This window comes from Crocodylus siamensis, chromosome 1 (assembly GCF_052110815.1).
Source record: "Crocodylus siamensis isolate JL-2025a chromosome 1, ASM5211081v1, whole genome shotgun sequence".
NCBI classification, from domain to species: Eukaryota; Metazoa; Chordata; order Crocodylia; family Crocodylidae; genus Crocodylus; species Crocodylus siamensis.
Window position 1 is genome coordinate 218,408,572 of NC_143395.1, and position 14,295 is coordinate 218,422,866.

The 14,295-nt window shown below is 44.2% G+C and overlaps 1 protein-coding gene across 2 annotated transcripts in view; it reads left to right on the forward strand.

The window, feature by feature from the left end:
* The first annotated feature begins 21 nt into the window (after nt 1-21).
* The window catches only part of CHD1L (chromodomain helicase DNA binding protein 1 like), a 32,961-nt gene continuing 18,687 nt past the window's right edge, over nt 22-14,295 (forward strand). For both annotated transcript variants that reach the window (XM_090056790.1, XM_090056779.1), the window contains exons 1-8: nt 22-152; nt 2,284-2,396; nt 3,163-3,269; nt 4,777-4,891; nt 5,968-5,999; nt 8,447-8,528; nt 12,389-12,551; nt 12,709-12,864. In XM_090056790.1, the coding sequence (XP_089912916.1) occupies nt 56-152; nt 2,284-2,396; nt 3,163-3,269; nt 4,777-4,891; nt 5,968-5,999; nt 8,447-8,528; nt 12,389-12,551; nt 12,709-12,864 (865 nt within the window). In that variant the 5' untranslated portion in view covers nt 22-55. The remainder of the gene's footprint in view (nt 153-2,283; nt 2,397-3,162; nt 3,270-4,776; nt 4,892-5,967; nt 6,000-8,446; nt 8,529-12,388; nt 12,552-12,708; nt 12,865-14,295) is intronic.

A 14,295-nucleotide genomic window follows, 5' to 3' on the forward strand; every position in this document is an offset into this window, starting at 1 on the left:
CCGCGGGGGTGGGTAGGGGGCTGCCGGGCCGAGGCAGCGGGAGGCGGCCGGCGAGATGTCTCGCTTCTTCCAGGCCCTTTGCAGTAAGCCCGGAGGGCGGGCGGGCGGCGTGCCCGTGAAGGAGGAGGACTTGTGCCACTGGGGCCTGGCAGGTCAGTGCTGGCGGCGGGGCCCGCCCCGGAGGAGGTGTTGCCTGTTTCCGGGCTCAGCATGGATGAAAGAATGTGGCTTGGGCTAGATCCGCCAGGGGCTTGCCACTCAGGCCCCATGGCTTTAGGGTTGAACAGTATTGAGGTCCTCGCCTCGGGGTGCTGCATAGAATCGTCCCTCTTTGACAGTCCTGCCTTGAGTAGGGGCCTGGACTAGGTGACCTCTTGAGGTCCCTTCCAGCCCTGCTCTCCTACATAACTGTAATGCACGTCGTGGGCCAGGTTCTGCTGTCAGGTAGTGGGTGGAGCTCCGAAGTAAAACTTCATTCCTTCAGTGGAGCTTCATTGGCCACATGAGATGGCCTGTAACCTCCCTGCAGTTGCTTAGCTTGCGTGGAACAGGGAGCAGAGGTTGTTTCTGTGGAGGTCCTTTGGAGCTGAGCTGCTGTAAGTGGGTCTGTTTAAAGGGAGACCTGAAATGAAAGAGGTATCCAAAATAAACTTATCTGCTGACCGATGTGAAGAAGGATGGGCTTCCCCAACCTGGGAGAAGGAAGAGGGTCTTGTTTTTTTAATGAAAGGAGAAAAAATACGCGCACACGTGCTGTCATCACTGCAAGGAGCTGGGGCAGAGTGGCGATCCACTGCATGCACGCCCCTGCCTGGAGCATACAGGCTGCAGATTGTGACTCTGCCCCAGCTCCGGACTACACTGTCACGGCTGCAAGATCCCAGCCTGACTGTAAAGCAATTCCACACCTTGCCATGCGCCCTGCCAACACTGCTGGGATGGATCTCCATGAAAACCCCTGCCTCATGCTATCACAGTGTGGCTGCTGGGGTCCCCATGGAAACCAGCCCCAGCTAGTAGGCAGGGGCTGCTGGGAAATGAAGTCCAGCCATCAGCCAGATCCACCATTTTGCCCATCCTTGGTATACATAGAATGCCAATTGCTTCTGCTGCTTGACTTTACTGCAGCCAGCTGTTGAGGAGATCGGTGCAGGGGGGTTCTGGGGCCCTGCATCTCTGGCTGCTGACAGGTAAAACTCATGACATGGGTGCTTGTGCAACTGCCACCCCTGCAACTGCCACCCCTGCAGTTTTCACCCCACTGTGGTGTAACACATACACGTGACATGAGTTTTGCTTTCAAGAATTTGGGGTACAGTTCCCCCCAAACCCCTATACCTATCTCCTTAAAACTTGGCAGACATCATGGCCTCAGCAGGGGCTACCACCCCTGCAAGTTTCCTCTAAATCAGACAAAAAACAAAGTCATAGATATTTCATTGATTCCCCGTTATACCCTACGGCCAGATCTCCAAGGCAGCTCCAAAGCTTTGGACAGATCAAAGTGGGAACCTGGTCCAGAGCTCCGGATCAGATCCCTGGCATCCGAAGTGGCCGGATCTGAAGCCGAATCGAATAGCTGCCTACTCACACAGGCCTAGTGACTACTAGCTAAGTTGGGTTTCTCTGCTTTGCACTATGGTGATGACATAACCCTCAGTAATTTTTGCTCTGTATTTCATAGGGAGCATTTCAAAGAATTTGGAATAATGGCCATGTCTTCCACCTCCCAGTCTTGTGCCTTAACCACAGTAACATCCTTTATCCTTGAAGTAGATGGACAGTTTGTAATAAAATCACCTCCAGTTTTTTAACAGAAGACTTTTACTCCATCCCCTTCTGTGAGAGAGAAATTCTGAACTTTGCAGCATGCTGAGGAGGGGTAAAGCTGTGTTCTGACAGCATGAGGGTGCACAGCCCTCCAAGGAAGGGGATCATCAAGGAAGATGACACCCAAGCAATTTCCTTTTGTTTGATTTCTAGGAGGTTGTGGAACTGGTGCCTTTACACACCTCACCCACAGCAGTCCAGCATGCCAGGGAGGCAAGTTCCAAATCATTAAGGTCTTTCAAAGTTAAAATTGACACTTTTTGTTCAGCCTGGAAGCTTTTTGACAAACAGTGCAGATTGTAAAGCACTGTAAAATATTTTTTTGGCATGAAAGCTGACTTGATAGGTAGGCCTAATCTGCCCTGTGTTTCTACATCTGCAGGGTTACAGAATGCAGTGCCAAGTATTGTATGACAATTTTGTGAGCTTTACCAAGTCACTCTTGTGTTTTAGGTATTCAGCTACGTTCCTACCAAGTAGACGGAGTGAACTGGCTAGTACAATGCTATGAACGTCAACATGGTTGCATCCTGGGTGATGAGATGGGTCTTGGAAAGACTTGTCAGGTGCCTCTTTTCATTTCTCCGTCGACAATCAATTTTGACTATTTTTTGTCTTCCCAGTGTTTCTGCAAGAGGTAGGAAAGGAATTTCTTAAAGTTTATTTCGATTAGGATCAAATATTGATGTCCCTGAGAAGAAAAAGGCCTAAATCTTGATTTCTTCTGCTCTTGTTCAGTTAAAACACTTTTGTTTTTTAAAATAAAAGGCAAAATGATATTCTTAGGGGGGAAACTGCTGAGCTGACAAAACAACTTGCTGTGAATATGATAAGATGTTGCTTTTGTGACTCTCTGAGTAGATCATTTTACAAAGTTCAGTTTTCAGAGCAGAGATGGTTAGATTTTTATAGCTGTTTCATAGTCTTTCTTTTTCCTTGTCAAATAAGCATTCCACTTCTGTTAAGAATTTGGCAAAGCGAGCCTGGCGCGTTTCTTCAACTGACAGTATTCCCTGAATTTTAAGTGATATGCAAATTACTCATTTAAAATTAGCATATAGTACATTGCATTCTTTCAACATTACAAGGGAAAAACATTTCTGAGTAGGGGACAGAGGGCTTCCAGATTAGTGATAGAATTGGACTGCAGCTGCAGTGTATTTGATAGACTCTTTTCCATAGTTTGCAGTGCTTATGGTCAGGGTTTTGCTATAGTGAACCTGTCAGGAACCAACAGCAAAGATGGTGTTGGAGGGAAGGTTTGTATTTAGATTGTGGGGTTTGGTTTGGAACTGCTTATTATTGACAACAACTCTTTTCTTTGTGTTCTAGACCATTTCTCTGCTTGTGTATTTGGCTGGAAACTTCATAAACAAAGGGCCATTTCTTATTCTTTGTCCTCTTTCTGTACTGAGCAACTGGAAGGAGGAACTGAAGAGGTGAGCCTTAGGATTATGATGCAGATGTTTGCTGTCATATCAGTGAGTTGCAACAATCCACTTAGCATATGCTTACACCGCTAAAATTAAAGGAAAGACACTGAAACATCAAGTTTGTGGCACAGAAGGGCACAGTTCACAGCTAATGCATGATTTTCTGTGTAACCTTGTGTACTGGGATGTCCCCTGTGGTAGGGTGCATAGTACTGGGTGACTCCTGGCACAGCTGCCCCCTACTTCTCTTGGCTTTTATTGTTAATTGTTGTAACCTCAGTGCTCTGGGGCAAAGGGCAAGGTCCAAATTAAACCTGCCCACACACAAGTATATTGACTGTATGTGCACAGATTGGGCAAGCAGAACACCATTACATCTGTGTGTGTAAGGCAGACCTGTGTGCACTAGATCAGTTGATGGTGTGGCTGTTATTTATGGGCTTTAAAACTGTGAGTGTTAGAACAAGAAGAAAAAGACTGCTTTTGAGTTGTGGGAATTTGCTGTCTCTCAGGAGGATGTGATACAACTGATCAGGCCATGAAGTGAACTGATGTAAATCAACAAGAATGTATTTATTGTAAGGCATGGCTCAGGGAATATACATTGCCATGTACATGAGAAGGATATTCAGATATTTATGGTGGGGTGAAAAAGTAAGAGAGAACTCCATTGCGATGACTTTGCTCTCTTTCACAGTACTCCTTCCCTCTCCATCCTATAAAGATTATGAGGGCAGTTCTGTCTTGTGCAGAGGCAGAAAAAACTGGGAAGGATATCCAGCATCTTTTTTCACTGAAGGATTGTGTTGGTCCTCCTGGAATGTTATGTTGGGGAAAGAATTTCTGTTGATGTTAGTGGGAGCCTTGCCTGGGCAAAGAGCTCTGGACTGGGTTCTGTGACCGTGACTTCAGTGGGAGCTGTGGGTAATTAGCATCTCAGGATCGTTCCCTGCAATGAGTGTTCTGGATAGATGTAGATTCCTGCTGGTATTCAGGGGATCCCTACTGCCTTGTAAAAAGAGCTCTTGCTGGAGAAGAGGTAAGTGTTGGGTCTGGTGTTGGCTGGATTTCAAGGTTCAGACTGGAAGCCATATCCAGAATGACGTTCAGATTTGACAGCACTGTTATCTTGCTGCCTTCTTGTGAAGTCTTCCACTGAAAGTAGTGGACATCCCATGACAATGGCTGCTGTTCTGCCATGTCCCACCTTGGATGGTAAGGCCTATGAGAATGCTGCCAATTTCATGAGCTTCTTCAGTCCTCCATGCGACAGCCAGAGAAACAGTATATAACCTGAGTCCAAACCCATCAGGGCAGGATTAAAAACAGGGACTTGGATCCAACAGCTTTTCTAGCACTGTGATTTAAATAAGGGGTTCCCACCTGGGTCCTCTTTTGGTTTTTAAACTAGGTTTGATTGACAGGGTTTGAAGTTGACAACAAGCTTTTGGGGCCTGGAAGGCTCAGCCCAGCTCATTCCTTTGTTTTGTTTTGTTTTTTTTAATGGGAACAGATTTGCTCCAGGTCTCTCCTTTGTGACATATGTGGGAGACAAGGAGGAAAGAGCAGAGCTGCAGAGGGACCTGAAAGCACCATGTCACTTCCAGGTCCTACTGACAACATATGAGGTACCACTCTCCCTACTCTCGGGACCGATCTGTTTCCAGCCAGGGAAAAAATTTCTTTGTCTCCATTATGAATAGCTTGTTTCATCATTTCACATTGGCAGTTTGGTCTGTTTTTAAACAGTTAAACACATCCACTTGAGTCCAGTTGTGGTGAAAAGTCTCTCAGCTCTCTCTGTTCAGTTTCTCGGTCCTTTCCTCCTTGTTTCTGCCCTCCTTTTTCCTTGTTCTGGGGTGTCTTTTGTTTTCTTCACACCTCAGACTTGTTTGTCTTACCGTGCCCCATCCCAACCCCTTCACACCTGCTTTTCTCTCCCCCACCTTGTTCCTCCCCAGTTGTGGTTATGCACTGTGAGTACTTGGTATGAGAAGGCTGAAGGGGCTTTCACACTGGAGTGAGCTCAAGGAAACACAGCGTGTAGAAAGAAATAGATCTGGCTTGCATTTTTCCTTTCCCTTTGCTGGCACAGCGAGGACACTGTGTTTTGGAGAAGGACTTTGTCCTTACACAGCCCAAAGTCTTCTCCATTTTGAACCTGCAGGTGAGCAGGCTGCATTTGCATACTTGTGACATGAGCAAAGAATCTTGACACCGCACATTCATTGTGATAATTTATTTTGATGGCAGGGGGACGAGGAGAAATGGGATGTGGCAGGGATATTGAAAACTTTTGATTCTCAAATATGAGAAAAACCATCGTAGGAAAATGTGACAAAGGTGAAGAGACTGAGACAAATGTTTTTCCCAATGTAAAAGTCTTTCTTTAACATTGCTGGTTTTTTTAAATTGTATTTCAGATAAAACTATAGCCTGGGTAACTTGTGGTTATTTGAGAATCTCCGTGACATTGTCCATAAGAATAGGGTCAGGTTCAGCTACACTAATTACTTTCCATCTCCTAAATTCTTTCTACATTTTTGATTCCCACCCACTAGCTGTCATGCTCCTCTCAAGAGGCAGCTGTTGTTTAAAGGGCTGGTGAAGTGATCCCTGTTTGGTTTATCTACCACTTTTCAGTACAGAAAATCCCAAAGAGCTTTGCTAACATAACTGACAGGTCATCTCACTTTGTTTGCAGATTTGCCTGAAAGATGCAACATTTCTAAAGTGGTGAGTTTACTTTTTAAATTATTCAGATTTGTTCAGTGAGCCTGTCGTCCTTTTCCTTGAGGTGCTTTCCTTTCAGACACTGTCTCTTTTACATGAGCTGTGGCTGCTCTTCAGCAAGCACATCTACACAAGATGCTGAATGCGCCGAAGACTAATTCTACGCCGAAGACTAATTCTACTGCACAGTAGTACAGCAGGCAAAAACCATGTTAATGTGGAGCAGATTTAGTCTAAGGCACATTAACGTAACTAAAAAAGTGTTCATGTGCACTAATGTGCAGCAGCGCTGATTACAGCACATTAACTTAATACCTGTTATTACAAATATAAACTTAATGGACCATAATTATGACACATTAACGAACATGTAGATGCACCTATTGGGCATGTCTATGCAAGACGCTACTGCGCAGTAGCCTGTTGTTACTGCACAGTAGCATTGGCAGGCACTAACCATGATGCACTGCTACTGTGCAGTAGCATCTGAAAAAGGTGTATGGGGACAGTACTGTGTAGTAACTGAAGTCTGCTGTTTGTGTAGATGTGGCCACTGAGTATCAGGACTTTGTTCCTGATCTATTTCAGTTAAAAAAAAATCTTTTCATTTTCAAGAGCGCTTCTGTGTTCTTCCAGCTTTCCTTGAATGAAACGGATGGTTTTCTAGCAAGGGCATAGAAATGCATTGTGTGCTTATCTTACATAACTGGCATGAAGTCAGGGAGTGTGTTCCATATTCAAGTCATCTCATCCAGGGAGTCATCATCAGTAATGCCAGCAGAACAGAGTACGCAGAAGCCCAAAGTGTCACATTCTGGTCCATGTAGATCCACCATGTGGGTGGCTTAGGTTATAAGTATGAAATTGAGAAACCTGAACCATCTCCTGTGATGATCACTACAACCTCCTAACCTAAATTGTATTGCATGACATTGGCAGCCTGGAGGCTTGGAAGCAGTAACTCACTTTCTGACAGAATCTGTATTGTGTTTAGTGTTACGAATTAGTGGCAGTTATTCATATCATGATCAGAGAATTTAAAGCTGCATTTAAAACAGGAAGAGATTTCAATATCTTGTAATAAGGCTTACAGTAATAATGCCTTTAGTTATAAGTTCTGGAGACAGTCAAATCTAGTGAGAACTTCAGGAGTCAATCCCACAGGAGTCAGAGAACAAATTCCTTCTCCAACCTTTGTACCTCAGTTCACAACTAGTCATCTGTGTTACAGGGTTTGATAAAAAATGGGGCATGGTAAGCATGTTATTTTTGTCCAAAAACTTCAATCTGGGTGTATAACCAGGGAGAATTTTGGCACTGGATTTCTGACCCAGATACCTTGTTCCAGGTAGACCCAAACGCTCAGACTGACCACAACCTTTCTATTTGATAATAGGCCAATTTTATTGATACATAATGATAGCAGGTAAGAATAATACAAGCAATTCTATAGCTACCAATCTTAGGGCTATCATCAGTCAAGGTATTTTTGGCCAGGACGCGAGCTTCACTCTGAGGTTCTCTCTTGAATGTCAGATGTCAGCAGCCTGGAGGTTGGAAGCTGAGGCTGCCCCTCTCCACCCCCTGGGTTGGATGAGACAGGTTGGTGGTATGCCGTCTGTCCATGGTGCCTTGGATTCCCCTCTCAGGGACCCTTTGTTGCCCTGAAATCCCTTCTTTTGTATTCTTTTTCCCCTCCTGGTGACTCTTCATCTGTGGGCATCACTGGTAGGTCTTTCTACGGTCATCATACTGTCAATGTTCTGTCCTGTCAGCATATTCCTTTGTTTCACAAGCCCATCACATGCACACATCTAATTTGGGCTTTACTGATGTCCTCCTAATTTGGTCTGTTTCCAAAACCAGAGAGCTCAAGGGCTCTGGACTTGAGCACTGTGAGCTGGAGCCACCTTATCTCATGTTATGGAACAGTGTGGTACATGCCTACAATTTCCCAGCCTGTGCGTCTGCCTTGAAGGCTGTAAGACTGTGCGACAACCAGGCTTTTAAAAATCAATTAACCCTTTGCCCTTGCCCTGAACCATTGTTCTAATGCATATCTACTTTACCTTTAGGCAAATTCCCAAAAGTAAGCCTCTAAATACCATTTTCTGGCCATCACACTTCACCTCAAAAGTTTAATGCTTCAGAGAGTTTTGAGTGTTATAAAAGAGGAGATGAGAATGGAAAACTTTTTACAACCTTGCATGCAGAGATTATTTGAACGCATCCAGTATAAGTACAGGAAAGTATGCACTAGAATGGCAAACTGTAGATGAAGATCTTATTCCACACCCCTTCTTGCAGCTTGGATTTTGGTTTTCAGTCCAGGGCTGTTTTCAGCACAGAGAGAGAGAGGGGTCACAGACAGTGCCCTTTGTATCTTGGCCAGAATTGCTTGTTTGAGTTTAATTGAGAGCTGTCTTTTCTGTTTGGTTTTTTTTTTACAGCTTTAATTGGGCTGCTCTAGTTGTGGATGAAGCGCACAGACTGAAAAACCAGAACTCCCTGCTGCATAAGACACTTTCTGAGGTGAACAAATTCATCAGTGTTGAATAATTTCATGGATTGTTCTTGCTTTTCAAGGAAATAAGATTAGAATTTATCTTTCCACTATCCCTCAGTGTATGTCAGTCTTTTGGCCTGATCCAGTCCCAAGACAATGGACAGACTTCCCCTGTCTTTCATGACAGATGGCTTGGAGCTTTCTGTCCATGTGGTGAGAGGGAACCCTCTGTCTAGAATTTGTGTCACATTCTGATTAATATTAGTGCTTTGGAGGTTTGAGCAATTTGAGAGAGAGACTTTAAACAATGCAAGACTCAATCACATCCCTATGGCTTCTGTGACGTGAGCATGTTTCTGACTAACTCAGGAAGATAGCATTTCTTTTTAAATGCCTTTTTTTACTTCAGGCTTCACAAATAAAGTCAGCTACCAGATGGTAAGTGGAGTTGGCAGCAAAAAGTACGGATGGAGACAAACAGCTTAAAGTAGTGGAAGAACAGGTTAGGGATTTCTTAGAGGTGCTAGAGGCTTTCAGGTTGCAAGGGCAGATGGGATATGGCCTAGGGTACTAAAGGAAATGGTTGAGGTAATTTCAGAGCCACTGGCTGTCTTTTTTGAGGATTTGTATAGGTTGGGTGACGTTCCAGATCATTGGAAAAAGGCAAATATATAAAGCTCATGCTTAAGAAAGACAAGAAGGAGGATCTGGGGAACTACAGACCAGTCAGCCTGATCTTGATACCAGGAAAGATCATGGAGCAGGTCTTCAAGGAATTTGTTGGGAAGCCTCTAGAGGAGAACTGAGTGATTAGGAACAGCCAGCATGAATTTGCCAAGGACAAATCATACCTGACTAACTTGATTTTTTTATGATATGGTGACAAGCTGTGTGGATGGGAGAAAAGCCATGCATGTGATACTAGGGCTTTAACAAGGTTTTTGATACTGTATTTCACAACATTCTCATTAATAAACTAAAAAATTACAGACTAAACAAAAGTACTGTAAGGAGGATACAAAACGGGTTGAATCATTGTGCTGAACAAGTAGTGATCAATTGTTCAATGTCTGGTTGGAAGGAGCTATCAAGTGGGGTTCCCCAGGGGTTTGTCCTAGGTCTGGTGTTGTTTAATACCTTCATTAATGATTTGGATGATGATGAAATTTGCAGATGATACCAAGTTGGGTGAGGTTGCAAATACTCTGAAGGGAAAGGCTAGGATACAGAATGAACTGGAGAAATGGTCTGAAATCCATCAGATGAAATTCAACAAGGACAAGTGTAAAGTTCTGCACTTGGTGTCACAGGCTGACTAGGCACTGTGAGTGTATCAGCTGTGAGGCTGCTCAGTTTGGGATCGAGGAGGTGAGTCAGGAGTGAAGTAAAGGCAAATTTACTTATAGCTTAGCATACAACAATTAACAGAAAGGTTAATGTGACAAGCAGATAGTACAGTAATAAAGAGCTAATAGTGAATGATAACAACAGATAGACAGAATTCCCACATGGGGTTGGCAACTTATCGGCAGTCCCTCTATGCCAGGTGCGTGCCAGGTTGTTCCAGCGAAGTCAGGCATCCCTGATCAGCGCTGTCCAAGGGGTCACCAGGAAGGCCCCTTGGTCAGGATCCGGTCCTCAGTCACACTGGGAATCCGGGGTCCAGGCTTGGTACAGCGATGGTCCTTTTGTCCCATCCTTCTAACTGGTCACTTGACATGCACGTTCCTTTATTCCTTATCTTATGCTAATCTGTTGGCTTTAGAGCCACTCACAGCCTTGCCCTAAAGCTGTTACCCTGTGGGATCAAAAGGTGCTAGAAATTATCATGAAAGGTTACCACCCAAACTCAGGTTCACCCAATAAGCAAATTATACCACATTACTTTGAGGTTTGAAATTAGCATTACTCTGCCCTTAGTTTCTTATTCCTGGATTCCTTGGAACGTGCTAATTATATTAGGTGGTCAGATCTTGTTATGGCTTGACCTTTAAAAAACCTGTTAGATCAGCTAATCTTGTAGCTCTGCTTATTTTTGGGGCTCAGTGGTCCCATGATCAGTGCAAACAGTTAGATTCAACACTTTGGTTAAATTGTGACACACAAATTCCACTTGCAGGTTGCAAATTTACCTGCTTTGCATTAGTTAATCTTCCAAGGGAAGTGGTGCTGGCTTCTACCCTGGGGGTCTTTAAGAGGAGGCTAGATGTACACCTTGCTGGGGTCGTTTGACCCCAGTACTCTTTCCTGCCATGGCAGGGTGTCGGACTCGATGATCTGCTCAGGTCCCTTCCAACCCTAGAAACTATGAAACTGCTTAGACAATTACCAGATGCTTCCAAGAGCATATATTTTTTGATTTAACCCTTCTGGTTCTGGCTACCATAACTTGGGACAGAATAATTGCATGTATAAATACAGACAAGAGTATGATTGGCTTGGCTGCAGTACTGCAGAAAAGAACTGGAGGATTAAAGTGGACCATATGCTAAATACAAGTCAACAATGTGCTCTTGTTGCAAAAAAAAAAAAAGCCAACAGAATCCTGGGTTGTATTAACAGGATTGCCTCTTGCAGATTATTTTGCTTTATTCAGGACTGGTGAGGCTTCACCTGGAGTACTGTGTCCAGTTTTGGGTCCCACACTTCAAGAAAGATATAGGTACATCAGGAAATCTAGCATACAATGACAAAAATGATTAGGGACTTGGGAATCATGAAGAGCAAGAGCAGGTTGAACAGACACTGGACTGGAATGGTTTAGTCAGGGATGATTCTTCCTTGAGCAGGGGCCTGGACTAGATGACTGCATGAGGTGTCTTCCAGCCCTGTTTTCTTATGAATTTGTGTGCAAATCGGGAGAGTCTTATCTAGTGATTGGTGCAAAAAGCCACGAGTCACAACTCTTTAACTTTGTTTCCCAGATCTTGCTGTGGGACCTTGGTTAAGTCACATGTCATTGCTGAAGTCAATACAGTTTGCCTGGATTTATCTAGTATTCCAGGTTAGAATTTGCCCCGTTATGAGAACTGTGAACATTCAAGACTTGAATATTCCCAGTATTTCCTGAATATTTGATTTTAGTACAGGAGTGTTCACTCATCGTAGAATTGTACAAAAAGAGGGTTGGAAGGGACCTGAGAAGTTCATCTAGTCCAATCCCTTGCTCAAAGCAGGACCATCCCCCACTAGGTCATTATAATCAGGGCTTTGTCGAGCTAGGCCTTAAAAACCTCCAAGGATAGAGTTTCATGTCAACAAATAAGCCTAATCACACCTTCATTCTGCTCACATGGTTCCTGTTACTGAACGTATGGGAGTTTTCTGTTGCATTAAGTGTATGACAGTGTTAACTGTATTCCTCAAATGTTGGTATAGCAGGGGCTTCTGCAAATAGCAAAGTGCAAATAAAGACTAACACTGTTAGAGCCATTCAGAAAATGGGGGGAAGAGGGCAAACTATGTAATTTGCTCTCAGCATTTTTTTGTCCTGGAATTTTTTGAACCAGCTCATGTTATTTTGCATTACATGTGTTGTACTTGACATAGAATAGTCATGTCTAGTTTGACAGATCAGTGTTATAATGGCACCATCTTTGAGTTTTGTTTTCATTTTCCTTAAGCCTGCATTTGTTGCACTGTTGTGATTCCGTTCACTTTAATGGAATTGCTTCTGATCACAGGTCTGGGCGAGTGGAGAATCTCTTTGCTGGTGACTCCAGCCCTTGTATCTGCTGGCTTTCAGAGAGGGCAGAGAGTTCTGCAGTGTTCCTCTACTAATTGCCAGATTTTTAGTTGTGTGAAGAATAGTGCATTAGCAGCTTTGTGTGTTGTTCCTTTTCTAAACACATATAACATCATTTTCCGTTGCCTTTGCTTGCTTCAGTTTTCAGTGAGTTTCAGTCTCCTGCTCACAGGCACTCCTATTCAGAACAGTCTCCAGGAGCTGTACTCCCTACTCAGTTTTATTGAACCTGACATCTTCCCTAAAGACCAAGTGGATGAGTTTGTTCAGTATTACCATGAGATCGAAACAGAGAGCAAGCCAGGTAAGCAGCGAGCCATAAAATACTCTGCTTCTAAGTCAGGAAGATATTTAGCCATCTTGCAAGGTGTTGTGAGCTACCATTAATGTTCATAAACAGAAATGAAGTGTGAGATGGATTACTTGCATTCACTGATTACAACTTTTCCCTCCCCATGCAGCCAAAGAACTACACAGTCTCCTGCAACCCTTTTTACTCAGGCGGGTGAAAGCTGAAGTTGCTGCAGATCTACCTAAGAAGGTAGAAGTAGTACTATATCATGGGATGTCAGCCCTGCAGAGAAAATACTACAAGGCCGTTCTGATGAAAGACCTAGGTAACAAGGGAATTTGGGACCTGTTGGTGTGATTAATAGCAAAATCAATTCCCTCTTTTAAATCCAGGTACTGTTGTATTGAAAAGGGGGATGCATTAGCCAATAGTAAAATGCCCTGAATGAATAGGTTGAGTTCAATCTTCGGATGCCCTTTAGATGAGCAAGCAGTATTAACCCCTGGGATCAATCTGAGCCTCAGCGTTTGGATCCTTATACAAAAACTTCCAGAGCTGTGAGCAGTTTGGACCTATGATTTTTGGTTTGGTCCAGTATAAGAGCCAGCCATTGCATCTGGATCTGACTCTGGACTGTTCCACAGCTTGGGTGTGGTCAGTCCTAAAGTTCTTGTTTGGGCCAACCTTTCAATAAATTGCAATTCAAGATCTCAAGAAATATCTTCTTTTCACCTGTTAAGCTATCCTTCATCTGTGTTTTTTGACACCCAGCCAAATGCTCAGACCATTCACTGTTGTAACACATCTCTCTCACTTTTCATAGATAAGCAGTCATTAGGGACACACTGCTGATACTGAATTACACCCAGATGTTGATACCTAATACTGATGTCCTGCTCTCTCATATGTGAACATCCCATTACACACTCTGTGGATGTGCATGTGTCTGTCAGGATGGTGTATTAGTGAAAGGGTGGAGATACTGTGGTACACCCAGGGCTGTGCAGAAGGCTCAGCTCATCATAGAAACATAGGGTTGGACCTTGGGAGGTCTTCTAGTCCAGTCCCCTGCTGAAGGCAGGATCATCCCTGTCTAACCCATCCTAGACAAATGCTTGTGTAACCTCCCCTTAAATGCTTCCAAGGATGGAGCCTTCACCACCTCTCTAGGTGATCTGTTCCAGTACTGGCCCACCCTTGTGAGAAGAAATAATCCCAGTTCTTTCTTTTTTTTCTCATGAGTCACGTTCTCTAGACCTCTAATCAATGTTGTTGCTCTCGTCCTGTGATACTGCTTTGTGCATGTGCATCAGAGAGATGGTCACAGGATCAGGGAGACCTTCTGTGCCAATCTTCTGGGCAGAGTGAAAGTGTACTAGCCCCAGACCATCCTTCCCACTCCCAGCTTCATTCATCCATCTCCCCCTTGCAGGTTCCCCAAAGCCCTGCTGAGCTCCTTGTGTCCCCATAAATCCCTGAGGACTCCCTCACAATACCATTCGCTCTCCTGGCTGTCACCTTTCTTATCTCCCCGTGCCTGGGAGCTGAGACAACAGGACTGAGACCTGAAGGGTTTTCCTCAAAGCTCAGCAAAGCTTCCCATACCCTTGGAGAGCTTACATCTTCCTCATCCTTCTGCCCCGCTCCCAGCTTGGTTACTGGCCCTTCTGAGCAGAACTCTTACCTCATGTCTCAGTTGTGCATTGGGTTTCCTTGGAAGAGGCAGCCGAGTTATACCCAATAACTGCAGCTTCAC